Here is an 18,520-nt window from a genome sequence, read left to right on the forward strand (position 1 = left end):
TAATCGAAATCAAAATCCGTACTGGCTAGGGGGGGGGGGGGAGTTTATCCCCTTACGAGGCTGATGGAACCCTTTAAATAAAACATATTCAAGGAAATGGCCAAGAAGTAACGTTTCCATGAGCCAGGATCTGCAAGTTTGTTTATATAGTGTTTGTTCAAATAATGGAAACTTTTCACCTGTAACAGTATGCAACAAGTGTTTCTTTTGTACCTATCTTAGCTTGTATTAAAAAAAAGTGTTTCCTTTTAACCAGGTAGCAATTTGGACACATTAAGACTTATTAAAAACACAACATTCTGTTTAAAGGTGAAAAGTTTTCATTATTTCAACAAAAACCAAATAAACACTATATTGCAGGTCCTGGCTCTCGGATATATTACTTCTTGGTGACTTCCTTGGAAGATGTTTTATTGAAGCGCCTGTTAACCGCAGCTTAACCCATGGAAGCGGTGTTTTGCGTTTTTGGGTTGAAAAACATCCTACCAAAAGTGGATAGAAAAAAAATCTATCCACTTTTGATCCTACTGATCAGCTAAAAAAATTAAAATTCATACTCCTCTTAATTTTGTTCAGAGTAATGATATTCTATTACACAAGAATATTTATTTAAAAAAAAATTAAAGTTTAGAATAGTTTTTAATTTGTTTTATTGAAAATATCAAAGTCATTTCTTTCCTATTAGGTGAAAAGCACATGGTTAAAAAAAATTGAAGCAAAAAATGGTAGGAAATAAACAATAAATTATCTGATTGTGAAATTTAAACCTTTTTTTTGTACATCAAAAAAATCTTGTTGAGAGTTATACAGGCCCCAAGGTAAAATGTTAGTATCGTTTGAACATGTTTTGCAAAAGAAATGGACTGATTTTAAGAGAAATAAACTTTTTAATGATTAAAAGACGTAAAAGTAGTATCTTATGACATGTTCAATGAAAAATAAAAACTACCTTCCAATTTTCTCATCGTGGAATTCCTGTTATTAGCTGCCACTCATGCAACAAACATGCCACGAAAGAATCTCATGATCTTTAGAATTCAAATAAAATTATTCAACTGTATTTTTTAAATGTTTTTTTTTTTGTAATACAGCTTAACATTTTTGTAACAATATAAAAAGTTGTTTTATAAGAACAAAAAAATTACAGCTCAAAGTTTCCGTAAGTCCAAAACGAAAACCTAAATGCAAAGATTTATTATATTAGAAAAAATGTAATACTGTTATACAACCTAATTAGCGGATCCAAACCTAGCCGACACTAATGCTATCTCTAGGTTTCTGGCTGACCATAAATTATTATAAGTTTGCATAAAGAGTCATCTTGTAAAACAATAGTTTTTTCCATAAAATCCCAATTAAAGTCCAATATCGATTTTGTGCTACCATGCCGGGATGTACAACTGGTTTTCTTTAAGTTCTGGCAGTCATGATTGGTAGAGAGCGCAAAAAAATGGGGAATGATTTTATGGAAAGAAATATTACCATTGTACAAGAGACTTATACTGGGGCGACCATGAGTTTATAAACTGCTGGATTTGATATTATAAAATACAAAGTTAAAATTATGGGTGTGCGAGTCCTCTTTTTATGGTTTCAAGTCCTGGAGAATTGTACTCACGAGTCTTAAGTCCAATTCCCAAGTACTCATTCCAGTCCTCGAGTCCTTAAAAATTAGTGCAAATTGGTTCGAGTCTTAATTTTTCTTATCTAGCCCAGTCCGAATCTTAATAATATAGTTGTGGCGTAGTCAGAATTTCGTCGAGGGGGGGGTCTAAATATGTGAAAGTTAAGGGGGGTCGAGAAGGGAGTGGCAATTTAGCACAGTCGAAGGTAGGCCCAAGGGGGGTCTGGCCTAGGGAACCCCCCCTTGTCTACGCCACTGTCTTAACTTCTAAAGACAATTGTCTTCACTACAGAGTGCAGAAATCAAAACCAAAACTAATATTGGAAAAAGATGCCGGCTTGGTGTGTCACGCGATCTCCGTTAAACCAAAGGCAAACCAACCATAAGAAATAAAAACTACCACAGCGCGATTACTGGATTTCACCTGGTGGTGAGCCGTTGAATGCAAGAAAAAAAACTAACTCCTTAGGGACTCATAAGACTCATCAAAAAATAAAGGACTCTGTGGAATATTTATTAACTCGAGTCCACTTAGAGTAATTTTTAAGCCTTGGCAAAGGACTCGGGTACTTTTACGAGTAATATATTAGGACGTCGCGAGACTGGCTGTAGACGATATGGTTTTAGTAAACTGAAAAGGCAATGCCTGAAGGTGAAAGGGGGCGAACCATATCACAAAGCAGCATGATGACATCAGCCCCCAATTTTTGGCTCACATTAGTGTATACTAAATGTTTAAAATATTTTACAGTCACTAATAGTTCAGCAACGAAACTAGAGATTACACCACATTCGGCACTGCCAATATAGGGTGGGATTGGTTTATTTAAAAAACTCACAGATCCATCTGATGCACTGGCACCAACTTTATCTCCTCGAGAATTCCAGCAAACTTCAAATATACCACCAGTTCCCTTGTAGCTATGTATCAATGTTCCACTCTACAATTATTTTTACTTAAATTAATTTCCGACAAATTAGGTTAAGACTTCATATTGTTAAAAGTCAACTTACTTGCGTAGACCAAATATGAACACATTTATCAAACGAGCCACTTGCCTGAAAAAAAAATTGTAATACAGTGAGTAAAGTGAATTGAAGGGACTGATCGATGCTTATTGGTGTTGTAATGGTATATTAAAATGTTGGTTGCACAAAATATATTTTTGGGGTTTATTAGAGAGGGTAGAGCAGAAAGTTTCATAAATATATATTGCATGTTTAAAAGGGGTTTAAATATTGTCTTAACAAGGTTATGTTTATGCCCATAAATACGAATTTAAACTAGTTTCTGGTCCCAAATTACTAAAAAGGTACCTTCGGAAATAGTTAATTTAATTGATTATCATTTTGCTTTATTTTCATATTTCAATTTCAAAATGCCTCAGCCTTTATTGAAAATAAGCTGATAAAGTAGATTACTCACCATCATTATCTGGCTGTTAAACACAATGCCAAATTTATTTATGAAGTATGAGGAATTTCAATTATTATAATTATAATGCAAAATGTGTAAATGACATTTAGAGCCCCTTCGAGTTAATTCTTATCTTGCTCGTTCATGTGGCCTGTGTTTGTTACCATGGTAATATGTTTAGGTTGGCATTAAAACACATATGGCAGTCACATTATAATTTAGCAGGATTGTGTTGCATTTTGCAGACTTTTAAAGGCGGGGCTTAGCTACGATGTATGCCTACGACGCTACAAGCAAGAACCAAATAGGTATAAATTTAAATATTTACCAGATACTTTCCATCAGGGCTGAAAGCTACACTGTAAACAGGTTCCGTATGCTTTGTCAGAGTATAAAGCGATTGTCCTTTTTCAACGTCCCAAAGTCGAACAGTGGAATCAAATGAAGCGCTATATTTTTTAAGGAAAACATTATATTATCTATACAACCAAGAACTGATAATGCAACTTCGAATGATCATCTGCCTCTATCCCCTTTTCATATTTTATCACAGAAGATAGTGCTTGGTGATGTCAAAGCTTTAACTTTTAATTGACCGTTAAAAGTAACACAACTAGTAGCACCAGTTCCTAATTATCCGGAGTCTATGTTATTCACCACAAGCTTAAAAATTACGTATTTTGTACAGTAGCAGCCACCCTGTGACAAAAAATGTTCAATGACAGTTCAGAAAATAAACACACTGTAAAATGGATTTTAAGGCGCTTTTTCACTTCTATTTAATAACGGCGCTGAAAGTCACTTGTTAATTTGAATATGCCACCGAGCAAGCCTTATATGCCGTTAAAAATAAGAGCAGGGGAGCTCCCTAATGTTGTCAGAGGAAAAATTTCTTAAATGTCAGGTAAAATGGGCTACAACTTGTTTTTAACTTAATTGACAATCAGCCAACCTTCTGTTGGACCTAGTGGCAGAAATATGAACTTCATTGATCCATCATAAAATTTTATACTTCCTTTAAAGGGAATATAACCAGCAAAGCATTCTTTATGGAAGACCCCTTCGTTCAATTTTTCAAAATGTTTGGCACCACTGGCAAACATTTTTAAAGTCAAAGGCTAGAGCGGCCAGAGTTTTGGTGTCTACAGCCTTTGGCCGACACCATAAGTTTGTTCTAAAAAAAAGAGTGGCCAAAGCTGCATAACACCAAATACCTGAGGTTATATTCCCTTTAAGAAACCACCCCTATTTGTTCTCTCAACTAATACACTGAAAGATCATTATGTATTATATATTCCTGAAAAAAAAAAAAATTTAAATTATCAATTACCTGGCTAAAATAAGGTTCATGTTCGGATTGTTGGTGCCGGGTCCAGTTGGGCTCCATTTTATAGTGTATATTTCCTTGCTATGGGCTTGTAAATCATGAACACAATTATCTTGTTTCATACTCCAAATCTAGCAAACAAAGGAGTTTTGATAAAATTGTTAAGATTTCTATAAAATCGGTTACTTTTAATGTCATATCGTCGGAACAACTGGCCAATAGCTGTCCTTGCGGATCCCATTTAATGGCATTGACTTCATTCTATTAACATTATTTTAAACGTTTGAAAATATTTCAATTGGAAAATACAAAAACTGTGTAAAAAAATTAGACTTACAGTATGTCCCATAAATGTTTTCAGTGGTTTATCAAAACCTAATTTGCAGACATGAATACATTGATCTGTTGAACAGGATGCGAAGCTTGTATTACTCTGCCAATCCACATCTAATGCGGGAGCTGCCAAGACATTTGAAAAGGTTACAATTAAATATTTTAAAGGAAGGATAAATAAAACGTACCAGAATGGAATGCAAATTGCTGGGTACATTGGCCAGTACTGGCATCCCAAATAATTGTAGTCTGAAAAGTAAAAATTATGACAAAATCTTTGTCGAAGAATAGGTTAAAAATAGCATTACCTTGTCAACGCCAGCACTTAATATATAATTTCCCTTTTTATTCCATTTCAGGGCAAATATTGGCCCTTTATGTTGACCCAGCGTGCTTGACAGATGACCATCAGTGGCCCATATTCTTGCGTATCCGTCATATGATCCAGTCGCTAATAAAGATCCTTCCGACTGCAAAGGCAAAAAGAAAAGGGAATAAAATAAACTTGTAACCCAAAGAAAATCATTTTAATTAATTAAGACATAACTTACATTCCAATCTAAAGACGTAACATCTTTATTGCTTGGAACTTCTGTTCCTCCTTTTTGTATACAATGCCTTAAGACCAACTGGTTCTGGATGTTGGTATTATCATTCATATTCCATATTCTAGCTGTGGAATCACCAGAACCAGATGCTAAAAGATCAGAGGTTGGGTTCCATGCGCAAATGAAGACTTCCGATTCATGCCCTCTGAGAATTGTAGCTTTGCTGCTAGGGATTTCCACACCACAATCAACTTCCATATTATCTGTAAGATTAGCTGAAACAAAGAAAAATAAAAATAAATTACAATTTTTAAATAGAACAGAAAGAAAAAAACAACATTTACTGAAGTTGTTAGTGTTATTTTCCTCTCCATTCGTGTTGGCCGTCTCTGTCTTGACAACGGAGGAGTTCTTGGCATTATGAACCTGCTGCTGTCTAGAAGCGACAATATCTGGCATCACAGCGTCAATAAGACTTAATGACTCAATCATTCGTTCGGCACCATCCTAGAAATACATACAAATTCTATACCCCCAAAATCTAAGTTTAAGGAAAAAATATCCATTTTACCTCTCCAATGCTGATTTCTGCTTCTGTATACTGCAGACCCTTTTGAATGATGGATAATAAAGCTGCTGGAGGAACCAATGCACCATTTATGTTTGATTGGCTTATATGACTTTCAACCCCAAATGTATACGCGGAATGTGAAAATCCTGTGAACCGTATAAACAGAAAAAAATTAAACATTGGTTAGAAGTCAGCTTGGATAAATTATAATAGAAGGCTAGAATGATCTGATAATTAAGCCTTGGATAAATCTATTAAAATTTATGCACAAAATTACCAGATTCCTGTAGATAGCGGTAAACTAAAAAGTTTACTTCGTCACTACTAAAACTCATATTCCGGTTAAAATTATGTTTAGTTTGTTACATTAATTAAATAATTCGCTGTTTCGAATTTAACCAAAAATAAAAAGAAGCCTCTGAGCTGTCTGCTTGTCACTGTCAATGCAAGTTTTTACTATAGCGTGACGCTTTGCAGACTGATTCAGAAGCCTCAGCCCACAATGGTGTATTTTTCTCGACGAACCTTTTTTTTTTTTTTTATTCAAGGAAGATACAAGGGCTGAGTGGGTCTGAGAAGACCGCGAGCCCGGCGAAGATTTTTGAGGCGTGAGTGGGACGGGGGGGACAAATGCGGTCCGCCCGTCCACCGGATTAATCAGGGCGAGAGATGTGTAACGGCCACGCCAACGGGGGGATACGTGGGGACAGGGGTGGAGACACCCGTGGCGGATGTATTCCAACCACCCGTTGGGGGATTGGTGGTCGTCCTCACACGGCCATCCACAAACTCTGCCTCCCAGACGCTTGGGATTACAGGAGTACGCCACTACTCCCGGCCCTCGACGAACCTTGGGCCTCAGCCGGTGCCTCCGTAAGCACCGCCTCAGCCATAGAAATAGAAATTAGACTAGAAGCGCGATTGGATTGGACAGGGACGTACCAGCTAGAAGGCTGCCATCACAGTGGAATCGCTATAGTCGCGCCATCTCATATAAACAATTTAAACTAAATAAGTAAATATGATCACGTGGAATAACATAAAACAGATCGTAGGCAACGTATTAAAAACTTTTTTTATTTATCTGACATAATATTAAGTTATTTTAACAGCTTTAGGAAAATCATAAAAATCTCAAGAATCTACTATATCTACCGTGTCACCCTTAAAGTCACACGTTAACTTTGCGCAATCATTGTAAGTCTGAAATACCGCAAATCATCACAGTTTAACTAAATTTTAATTATTTCAGTGTGGTTTAAATTATGCCTACATGAGATTCCAAAATCTTGTTTTCAGTGTCTTATAAACTATCATCAGTATTAGTCAAGTCAAATTGAGTGATTTCCGGTAGTTCACTTTTTCCGTAAGTTTTCTGAAATAACCTCTGATAAATAGGGAAACTAAATAACAATTACTAAAATCAATAAATTGGCATACTCTAGAAGATGTAAATATGCTTTGTTCTGGAACAGATATTTCTGGGAGCTCTTTCAAATTCTTGTTTTAATAAAGAAATTATTCATATTTCAGTTGGTTTTTTATTTCAGAATGTATAGGGTAATTTTTACTTGTGTAGGTACCGCATTTGCTTTCAAATGGTGCCTTCCATTTGGAAAGTAAATTTCATCCGGCAGAAAATGTTTACTACACACAGTCATATGAAGTAATTGAAGATGGAGTCCAATTTTCGCGATTTACCGCTAAAACCCATTTTCCTAGTAATTCAGCATTTCTCAGAGGAAATCTTAGTGTAAAAAAATCTCTTATTCTGAGATTATTATAAAATATTTACTATAATATTACATACTTATGAAATGATAATTTTATTTATTTCCCAGATCTCTCTTTACAATGTGAAAAAACGCAGTTTTTAACCATTTTTGCGGATATGCTTTTAGACTCAAAAATTTAAACACGAAAAGACCACCGCTGCGCACGACGTGATGCGCAGTGGATCGCCTTTTTTTCCCTCTTCGAAATTCGCGTCGTAGCCATGGCGACAATGTTTAATGCGTTTGTCAGATGGCGCGTACATCGTGATTCCACCCTAATGTCAGCCTTCTAGCTCGCCTGTTTCCCTTGGGATTGGCGGAAAGGGCAGTGCTTCTAGTCTAATTTCTATTTCTATGGCCTCAGCATCAAGCTAATGTCATGGACCAAAATCTCTCTAGAGGGACTAAACCTTCAATAAAATATTAAATTAATTCATAAATGCATGGTTATTCACGACCGAAAACTCTTTTTACATCGTATGCTTATATTTTAAGAAAAAAACGTTCTTATGACTTTTTAATTTGCCTGTAGCTGCTGACACTATATTATACTAGGCGCTACCTCTGAGAAGCTAGCGCCGTTACGCCACCTAGACTCGTTGTTTCGGTCGCGAATACAACTTTTTAGGATGTGTTGAATGGTAACAGAAACGTATTTTCGACAATAAGTCAGAAAGTCAAAGTCGACGTAATCAGCTACTGTCTTTTCTCTCGTTTCTACATAACTTAAAGCAACTGTCGGCTGTATCATTGCCACCTGTATTATGAAAAGGCCCCTGTTATTAGAGATGGCCATGAATCTAGCAGATTCTTTGAAATGAAGCGACTTTAGTGAAGAGCGTGGTGACATCTATTAATGGGAACGGAAGCTTAAATTCAAAATAGCGAAACAATAACGTTGCCAGAGAGCCATTATAGAGTATTATATTTAAACCACTTTTACTCTACTTAGGGAACTTTGACCTAAATTATATATCCCATATAAAATATATTGCAAACAATTACTATAATTGAAGTTATTGACAAATTTACAAACGAGCCAATCAACGCGAAGCATACTTTTATGTCCCGCCTTTTGGATCAAAATGTAGCTTCAGCATCTTGTTTTGATCTCGACGATAGCGACATCTGTTGAAAAAAGAGCTACTTCACCTAGAGCCGACACTTGCTTTATATAGTATCTAGGGTACGTTCAGCAGAGCTCATCGGACTCATCGATTACTAATCGGTGACATCGGTTTCGTACTGTACGCTTTGTCGCGTTTCCGGTTTTGACGTCCCGATAGTCATCGGTTACTCACCGAAGTCATCGGCTGGAAGAGTCGGTTTTTCCGATGACTGACGTCATTTCTGACGTAAAACTACTATAAAAGCTACGGCATTTTAAAAAACACCGATGACTGATTAAAAGCGTTCAGCAACTTACGACGTCATAATGACGAAAAAGCTCATCGGTGGAAAATATCAAATCCATCGAAAGCTACCGTATAGCGCCCCACAAAAAAAAAACACTGAAATGGCGTATTACCTGATAGAGTTTACTGATTAATGGTTTTGTAACGAAGCGATTACCCACTTCCGGCAAGTCTCCTCTCCGAAAAATCTGACTCCATAGATTGCTGTATTGTGCTATCTATAGTTGCAGAAATACATGGAGCTAACTTTTTTGGAGTTCCAAAGTAGGTATCCGCTATTAACAACGTGCTAAGCAGTACGCGGTCTATCATCTATGATCTGTTTTTTTTTGGTTAAAGTTGACGACGTGTTTTAAAACTTGCTAACAGAGTTATTCCATTTTCATGAGGTTAGAGTACGACGCTGTACTAGATATAGAAAGGCATGTCTCAGAAGTCAAACTAACTTACTCCGTGTGTAGGACGGGAATTTTATGTTGATTTGTCTATTGTTGATAAATAGAGGACCTGAAAAAGTAGGACAACAATGTCTGGTCGATAATTTATTAAATAATTCAATAATTTTTTTTTCTATAATTAAAGAAATAAATACGGGGGGGGGGCAAAATAACATAGTGAGGGGAATTATACTACTAAAATTAAGCTTATTATCGTAATTATCAAATTTAATAAGTAGGACACCTAGATGGAGCTCCTGTGCATTGATTTAAGAGGGGTAATTAAGTTTAACTTATTCACACCTTAAGTTTAATCACCTTGCTTACAACACAAAATAATCTAGATATTTTGCTCATGGAATTTTAATTACTGATATTGTGACATTATATTCCAGACTGGAATTTTCAGTTACAGTTAGTTTACATAATATTATCGTTTCACCAGAACATTTTAGGCACACAGTATTAAATATTAGGCTAACTTTTATATTATAGATTCTTCGAGAATTGATTGGAAATTTCATAGTAAAAAATAAAAAATTAAACCTTACAACCAAGGCATTTATACATACATGTTATGTCTTTTATTTCATAGCTAAATAGAACTAAGTAATAAATAAACCTAAACTAATTGAACAATAGCAAAAATTAAGTAGACATTGTTTCAATAAGTTATACAGAGTATTAAAAATTATTTTAACATTATCTCGGTAATTAGTGTTGAGGAAATGATTGTAAAACTATATTACCGACTTAAAATGGCTTTGAAAATTGCAAGTTTATCAAAATTCATATGTCAGCTGGGAAATGTTATACCTCACGAGTACATGCAACGGACAAGCGTAACAACAAAAAAGCAAAGTTAAACGGAATAATATTTACAATGCTAAATACATTTCAAAACTTCTTCTCTACAGGAATTTCTAAAACTTTGAAATAACCTTAGAAATATTTGTAATAACAATTTTTTTTAAATACCGCCACTTCAACAAACATTTTATACTAGTAATGCTAATTTAAAGATACAAGCCCAAAATAATTATGCTCGCGTTATGGCCTAGTTCCATAAAAACATAAAATATTTAAGATAAAATACCACCCGTATTAGCAAAAACATATTAACTACATTTTATATGGTCAAGTCATGCCCAGTACGTACCCGAATGTAACTTAACAGACTATGCGGTGATCAATAAAATTGTAGATTTGCGGTTAAAGTGTTTTCGCTCATTTGGGCAGAATACGACAGTCATTTTTAATTATAGTATGCATTATCATTTATGCAGTATTTAAAGTATCTCTAAAATCGGGAAGACAACTAAACACATTTTCGGAGACAAGATATGATAAAAGCAGTTTTTATAACGATTGGTATCAGAAAATCAGGAAAAACCTTTACAGAACCAGGAACGTATTCGGGTTTGCTGAGAACATACAAGTCAACCCCCATTCCTAACATAGGCTCCACTGATAATCCCAAGTTAAAGGGAATATAACCTCAGGTATTTGGTATGGAACACCAACGTTTGCAGCTCTGGCCGTTCTTGCCTTTGACTTTAAAAATGTTTGGCGCCACTGTACAGGGAAATTTGAAAAATTGAAGGGGTCTTCCATAAAGATTGTTTTGCAGGTTATATTCCCTTTAAATTGAAACAGTAATGCCATCTGCTAGTCTTGATATAAAAAAAAATTTCCTTTGACACAATAATTGTAAATCTACCAACTAGTTAGCCATTGTCATAAATTAAAAGATCAATTGAAATTTAGTTTCAATTAAAAGAGCACGAACTAAACTTCATGATCAAATTGAACAAATTATAATTTTTTTCAAAGATTAAAAAAAATGTCCTTACAACCTATACTTTTATTTTTGAGAACAATCTGAAGGAACTTATGGTGTCAGCCAAAAGCCTTAGACACCAAATACAACCAACACTAGGTACTAGATATGCGAAAAATTAAGGGTTTGTTTGAAAGACAGAGCTTAAAGGGACTTTCAAGGTAGGTGTGAAGGGTTGGAAGTAGATTCAAAAAACGTCATCAGTGTATCTTTGTAAATGCCACGAACGGCGACGGAATGACGGATTTTAAATGGCCGTCAACCCCCTCCCCAGCTCTCTCTTGAAAGTATCTTTAAGTAGAATCTTAAGTTCTCAGTGAACAGAAATAAGTTCTGACTTTTTGGTGTTTGGTGTCTAAGACCTTTAGCCGACACCAAAAGTTTGTTCTAAAAAAAAAAAAAATCCTTGACTTTGACATTCAAAACTCAAATGTTCTACATTCCAGATAATATGTTGTTACCATAAACGTCCAACTATTTTAAAATTTTGATCCCAACAACTGTTCTTTTTGGTTCTATCATACCTTGGCACCTCATAAGTGATAAAAAAAATTGTACTGAAACAGTTAGAACAAATAACCTTCTCTCAAATTTCATTTTATGGAAAAATAAAAAAGATGGGTTTAAAATTAAAATTAACCCCACCTCTGTTTAATTTTGAAATACCGGTGATAAACTTTACACATATACATTATATTTATCTACACTAGGTCTTATATTTCTTTGGCTCATTCTTTTTAGGAATAAGCCGTAAATTCTTTGGCTTTATTTTTTATAATCTTCAAATTTGAGAATATAAATTTTGAAGAGTTAAGTGGACAAGGAGTTTCTTTTAGGGGGATTTCTTAAAACGTGTCAAAACAGCCCTTTCTCGCACTTGAGTTTATTTTTCATTTAAAATTGATTGCTCACCACATAATTTTCTCACCAAAAAGGGAAAACGAACAAATGAAAGGACTGTTTAACCGTCATTTGAAATCAGTTAAATCTACCTTAACAGAAAAGGAAGTGGATCTTAATTTTCCTGGAAAATTTTAGTCGTTCAGCGATCAATTATTAAGTTCCTCCGCAATTTCAAAACCCAATACAAGTAGATTGTGCATTTGAGTTCTTCCGCACTTCTTATTTTCGCATTCCTATTCACAGAGTGTAAATACACTTTGGTTGTCTATTTCATCCCCGATTTTTGCACCAAATGGGATTTGAAAGCTTCTTCTTTGGCTCCCCTAAAATAAAAAAATTAGTAAGCTCCAAAAAACGAAAAGATAATCGAAACAAACTTACAGAAATCGCGTCATATCTTCAATATCGACTAGCATAGAATCTTGCTCCATATTGAGATCGTCTCTTTCAAGCAAGAGACGTACCAGATCTTCATTTAAACCTTCACAGATAAAAAAATCATTTAAAGGCTACTTCAATTTAGATATAAATGATCACGTACTTTCAATTTGTGAATGTAAATCGTTTACAATGACTTGTAACTGGGCAACATTCATGTCTGTTAAAAGCTGACGGCTTAACCTATGCCTTCCGTCAGGAAATGATATGCCAACCTGAAAACCAAAAATTATATAATATTTTGGCCAACTAATATAAAATAATTACCCTAACTATTTCAATATTATTAATAAAATAATGTAAGTGCCAGAGATAAGCTCTAAATTAACCCACTTCTGGCACGTAAACTTTCTGAAAAAAATTGAACGGCTGATGCGGGTCATCAAAGTTGGCCGTGGTTTTATCTATAGTTGGTTACAAGAGTAATTATGGAGCTAATTTATTCTGAGTTTCGCCAGGAAGTGGGTAAACACTATTGACTACGCGCAAGGTTTATCATCTTTGTTACAATCAACCTATGTTATTTTATCATCAAGCTGGTAGTAACTTTGTTATTCAAACTGGTTTCAAATAAATGTGAGGGGCAAATTTGTTCCAATAATCATGTTTAAATTATGAAAAAAATTTATCATGATTTATTCTTTTGATTAATTAAATTCAATCCCAGTTTTATAATTTCAATCATGATTTAAGCTCCCGAAGAGGGTTATTATAGACGCCTAACTACGTTTATAAACTATTAGTGATGGGCCGTAACTGATATGATATCAGTAAAGGCGGATGCACGCATAAGCCTCACAAGCGAATTTTGAGCGCACACGTATGCGTTGTTTCAAAAATCAAGCTTGCTCATGAGCAACCAAAGTATGGCACGCCATCCTGGTCAAAATTAAGTTGAAATATAGGGTGATGTTTTGGAAATATAGGGTGATGTTTTGGAAATATAGGGTGATGTTTTGGAAATATAGGGTGATGTTTTGGAAATATAGGGTGATGTTTTGGAAATATAGGGTGATGTTTTGGAAATATAGGGTGATGATTTGGAAATATAGGGTGATGTTTTGGAAATATAAGGTGGTCTTTTGAAAATATAAGGTGGTCTTTTGAAAATATAGGGTGATCTTTTGAAAATATAGGGTGATCTTTTGAAAATATAGGGTGATCTTTTGGAAATATAGGGTGATCTTTTGGAAATATAGGGTGATGTTTTGGAAATATAGGGTGATGTTTTGGAAATATAGGGTGATGTTTTGGAAATATAGGGTGATGTTTTGGAAATATAGGGTGATGTTTTGGAAATATAGGGTGATGTTTTGGAAATATAGGGTTATAGGGTGATGTTTTGGAAATATAGGGTGATGTTTTGGAAATATAGGGTGATGTTTTGGAAATATAGGGTGATGTTTTGGAAATATAAGGTGGTCTTTTGAAAATATAGGGTGATCTTTTGAAAATATAGGGTGATCTTTTGGAAATATAGGGTGATCTTTTGGAAATATAGGGTGATCTTTTGGAAATATAGGGTGATCTTTTGGAAATATAGGGTGATCTTTTGGAAATATAGGGTGATCTTTTGGAAATATAGGGTGATCTTTTGGAAATATAGGGTGATCTTTTGGAAATATAGGGTGATCTTTGGGAAATATAGGGTGATCTTTGGGAAATATAGGGTGATCTTTTGGAAATATAGGGTGATCTTTTGGAAATATAGGGTGATCTTTTGGAAATATAGGGTGATGGTTTGGAAATATAAGGCGATCTTTTGGAAATATAGGGTGATCCTTTTTGAATATATAGGGTTATCTTTAGGAAATATAGGGCGATCTTTTGGAAATATAGACCCTAGTCCATTATAGACCTATCCCCCGATTTCATGATAAGTGAGCGGTAGCACTGCAAATAATAGTTTTAAAGCAAAAGCGAGTGATGGCGATAGCGTCGCTATTTTAAAATCACCTTGCATAAGCAGCCGATGCCGGGGATGGTGGCGTCAGTGGGAACCCGGAAGCTCAGATTTCCTCATTTAAATCAATGCTGTAATATTGTCGTACCGTCATATATTTGACGTATTTTAGTGGAGTGTAATTAGTATCCATTAGGCTCCTGGTGTCAATTTTTCCAAAAGATCACCCTATATTTCCTAAAGATCACCCTATATTTCCTAAAGATCACCCTATATATTCAAAAAGGATCACCCTATATTTCCAAAAGATCTCCTTATATTTCCAAAAGATCGCCTTATATTTCCAAAAGATCGCCTTATATTTCCAAAAGATCGCCTTATATTTCCAAAAGATCGCCTTATATTTCCAAAAGATCGCCTTATATTTCCAAACCATCACCCTATATTTCCAAACCATCACCCTATATTTCCAAACCATCACCCTATATTTCAACTTAATTTTGACCAGGATGGCGTGCCATACCAAAGCGTGTGCGAAACTAGGATGTGTGCAGCCGCTTTACTGTTATCGCAATTTTACCAATTAATCCGTTTGCGTTTAAGTTACCAATTTTAAATATACCGATACAGATTTTTTCTGATATGTATAAACAATTTTCTCTAAACCCTGGCACTGCTAACGTTGACCTTTGGCTTTGCTTCGCTAATTCAGCTACTACAGGTCTGTGATAACTTCACGTGTTGGGTAAACACGTCTCATAAGTGGATTATAAACATAAGTATGGCACAGAACGAATTCCGTTAATGATAGTCTGTCATTGAATGGCCAAATACTAGGAGGAGTTCACGGAGAGTTGTCAATCAATAATGGTTTACGTTGTCATTGGCGAAACCGACTACCATAAAAAAATTTGCATTGGGTATCTGTATCTTCAATATCGTTTAAATAATCGGTATTGGTAAGTTCTCAAAATTGGAATTGGTATCGTTTAAATTACGATATCGGCTAACACTAAAAATTATTAAGTGTTTCTGGATAAGAAAAAAAAAATGACTACGAACAATATCGGCAATAGGAGATTTTTTAGAGGACTTTTTTCTCTGTCTTTCAATTTCCATCTGCATTCTGGCCATTTCCTTGGCTTGAGAAAGAGCGTGCCGAGCTTCTGCTTGCAGTCTGGCATGCCTGGTCAAGAAATCTTCTTCTCGCGTCTCGGTTTTGTTGTTGGGAGGGTCTTCTTTCTTTTGTGACAATCTTAATTGCCCAAGCCTCCAACTTTTTTGACGACTGAAAAAGAAAGAAGGCCTTTGCCTTTTTGTTGTCGGCTCAGGCTGCTTTGTAGAAGACTCCTGGCCAAAAAAGGAATTACAAGTTTTCTGATCTTGTTGATGGCTCTGATGTTAAGAAAAAGAGCGATTACTCAAAGCTTAAGTGAAGGGATTTCTATTAATATTTACTTTAGTTGTGTAATTTGGCACTGTTTTACTACTTTGCCTCTTGTAATCAGGAAAGAATGATTTTTGAGGATCCAGAATTGTGGAAATTCTCTTATCACTCGGGCTCCCTCGTTTGGGAGTGCTATTTCCATTTTCAGAATCTTGGTCGCTTCCTTGGCTATCCAAATCACTGGCAGTTTCATTCATAAAACATATCTGCAAGTTCATTCCACTCTGCAAACGTGTTGTTAAGCTAGGTTTTCTCGTTACTCTTTCCCCACAATAATATTCTTCGCTGTCAGAGTCCATCGCTAGTTTACGCCTTATTTCTTCTCTATCATTTCTCCTCTAGAATTTTCAATTACAAAATGAAACATAAAACGCTATACAAAAAAAAGCTGACAAGTCAAACCTCAAAAACATCTAAATCTTCATTCTCGCTCAACTCAGCGAGAAGAGAATCAAATTCATCTACCGAATTGTTATTATCGTTCAATTTTCTGTCTTTTGGGCCACTATCTAATCTATTAGATACTGTTCGGGATAATCTGTGTTTGGCAGTTCCATTACTCAGTTTATAATCATCTTTTAAAGTTGTTGACGCTGAAGATCCCGAACCAAGCCTAGGCTTGCTTCCGCCCTGACTTGAGGAAGAGGAACTAAGTTGAGAACGCGAAGGAGCGTCCCCTCCCATTGAACTATTTAACACGGATCTACTCTTATCCGCAATTTTAGCAAGCATTAAATCGAAGGAATTATATTTAAATGAACTCATCACTAAATCATTTTAGGAGCCGAGTTAGAAATATTTCGGTCCATATTAAAGAAAGCTTAGACATTCCATTGCCTCGAACTTTATTTGAACACGCGAGTTTCGTGTAAGAAAGTCTCAAGTATTTGCTGGGAATTTATTTGTGTTCGAAAGAAGTCTAGATGGCGCTACGGTGCCGTATCTATTTGTCTTTTCTTGACAGAAGAAATCTAGTGCTACAGCTACACCCTCTTACGGCTGCGAGCGAAGACGTTATTTAGGGGACGGAATTTAAAAATAATTTAAAAAGCAAATAATTAACGGAAAACATTATCTTTTGGTTTTCGAAATTCAAAATAAAAATAGGAACGATTTCAGTAAGTTTCAAGTATATTGTGATACAATACCAATGTTTCTTAAACAATTAAGGACCAAAGGTTAATATTCTCTCCATTTAGCCTCGAATATTTTTATTTAGTTTATTTTAATTGGATAATCTTTAGCTCGGTCACGCCACTAGCGGCGCAATTACATGATTCAACGTAATAACGCGTCCTTTTTTAGCTAGAGAATTCAGTCCCTTTATATTCTTGGTCTACGGAATGCTACACCAGTTAAAAAAACGCTGCCAACGTTGAGTGTTGACTTTTAAAATTTTCGTTTGGGGTAAAAGCTGGTTTAAATAGGCGCTTAAATAAAACACCTACAAGGAAATTGAAAAGAAGTAATATTTCTGAGAGCCAAGAACTGCAAGTTACTGTTTATATACATGTAGTGCTCAGTAGCGGCGCTAAGGTATTTTCATAGGTGGGCTAATTATTTTGTGGCCCTTAGCGGGAACCTTGGATTGACCATAAAGTGGTGAAATCGAAAATACCCGAAATTTTTCCAGGAAGCGAGAGGAGCAAGGTCGTTTTATTGTTCCGGCTCTCGTCGCGTTTACTGGACCCCCTACTGACATTGTATCTGACCTGGAGGGGACAAGTGCATGCCTGGGATATTTCCCTAAATTCCCATAAGCCCCTTTCTTTTCAACTTTCTCTCAATTTCCGCTACCTTCCTCCCGAATCTGTATGGTCTACTACCCTTTTGAGTAAACGAATTGATTTTGAAAGATTTTTTACCAGAAAAACGTTTCTTGGAAATAAAACAAATTTCTAGAGATAAAGAAAATTCATAAATTAAAATATGTTGCCTCTTAATTATAAATATGTGGCCCTTTTAATATATATGTGGCCCCTCTCAGAAATGTAGGGGGGCTAAAGCCCACTTCAGCCCACCCTTAGCGCCGCTACTGGTAGTGCTGGTTGAAATAATGGAAACTTTACAATTGTAAACAGAACGTGACTGAACGTCGTGTTTTTGCCAAGCCTTAATATGTTAAAAAACGCTACCTGGTTAAAAGGAAACACTTGTTGAATACCATACAGTTGAAAAGTTTCCATTGTTTCAACAAGCACTATATAAACAGTGACTTTCAGGTCCTGGTCCTCGGAATATTACTTCATGGCAATTTTCTTGAAGAAGTTTTATTGAAGCGCCTATTGGACAAAAATACCGCGAAGACAACCGTTGAAGGAAAAAACAAGTGCTTTGGCCTAAAGCTAAGTTTCCAAAGGTGTTTGAAATACGATCTTATGCCGATGCGTGGTTAGAGGCGCAATACCAAATCCACATAAACGAAGTTCGACAAACTGCCCAAGGCCAGCTGTTATGAGTTTTCAAGCGCCTTTGAAAACCTAGCTTACCTAGCTTACGGAAATTTTTAAAAGTCGACGTTGACGGTCGACGCATTTTTCTA

At 35.5% G+C, this 18,520-nt stretch overlaps 2 protein-coding genes across 4 annotated transcripts in view; both read right to left on the minus strand.

Annotated features, from left to right (window-relative positions):
* Nucleotides 1-867: 867 nt before the first annotated feature.
* ebi (transducin beta like ebi) lies at nt 868-6,267 on the minus strand. 2 transcript variants are annotated; one of them, XM_090169104.1, is made up of 13 exons: nt 6,098-6,267; nt 5,821-5,966; nt 5,594-5,756; nt 5,253-5,524; nt 5,010-5,171; nt 4,890-4,950; nt 4,706-4,827; nt 4,555-4,629; nt 4,372-4,499; nt 3,370-3,490; nt 2,639-2,683; nt 2,464-2,565; nt 868-1,178 (listed from the first exon to the last, which is right to left on the minus strand). In XM_090169104.1, exons 1-13 carry the CDS (start codon nt 6,153-6,155, stop codon nt 1,149-1,151), a joined length of 1,485 nt encoding a protein of 494 aa, XP_090025230.1. In that variant the 5' UTR covers nt 6,156-6,267; the 3' UTR covers nt 868-1,148. The 2 variants fall into 2 exon arrangements, with proteins under 2 accessions (XP_090025230.1, XP_090025229.1); XM_090169103.1 differs by having other exon boundaries at nt 5,588-5,756.
* A 3,515-nt stretch (nt 6,268-9,782) lies between these two features.
* Nucleotides 9,783-18,520, minus strand: part of Schip1 (Schwannomin interacting protein 1) — a 137,586-nt gene continuing 128,848 nt past the window's right edge. The window contains exons 6-10 of one of the 2 annotated variants that reach the window (XM_090169110.1): nt 15,990-16,316; nt 15,594-15,926; nt 12,732-12,843; nt 12,572-12,671; nt 9,783-12,513 (exon numbers count right to left, since the gene is read on the minus strand). In XM_090169110.1, coding sequence (XP_090025236.1) covers nt 12,456-12,513; nt 12,572-12,671; nt 12,732-12,843; nt 15,594-15,926; nt 15,990-16,316 — 930 coding nt within the window. In that variant the 3' untranslated portion in view covers nt 9,783-12,455. The remainder of the gene's footprint in view (nt 12,514-12,571; nt 12,672-12,731; nt 12,844-15,593; nt 15,927-15,989; nt 16,317-18,520) is intronic. The other variant, XM_090169111.1, reaches the window with a different exon arrangement.

This window comes from Leiobunum rupestre, chromosome 3 (assembly GCF_980474605.1).
Source record: "Leiobunum rupestre chromosome 3, qqLeiRupe1.1.hap1, whole genome shotgun sequence".
Classification (NCBI taxonomy): domain Eukaryota; kingdom Metazoa; phylum Arthropoda; class Arachnida; order Opiliones; family Sclerosomatidae; genus Leiobunum; species Leiobunum rupestre.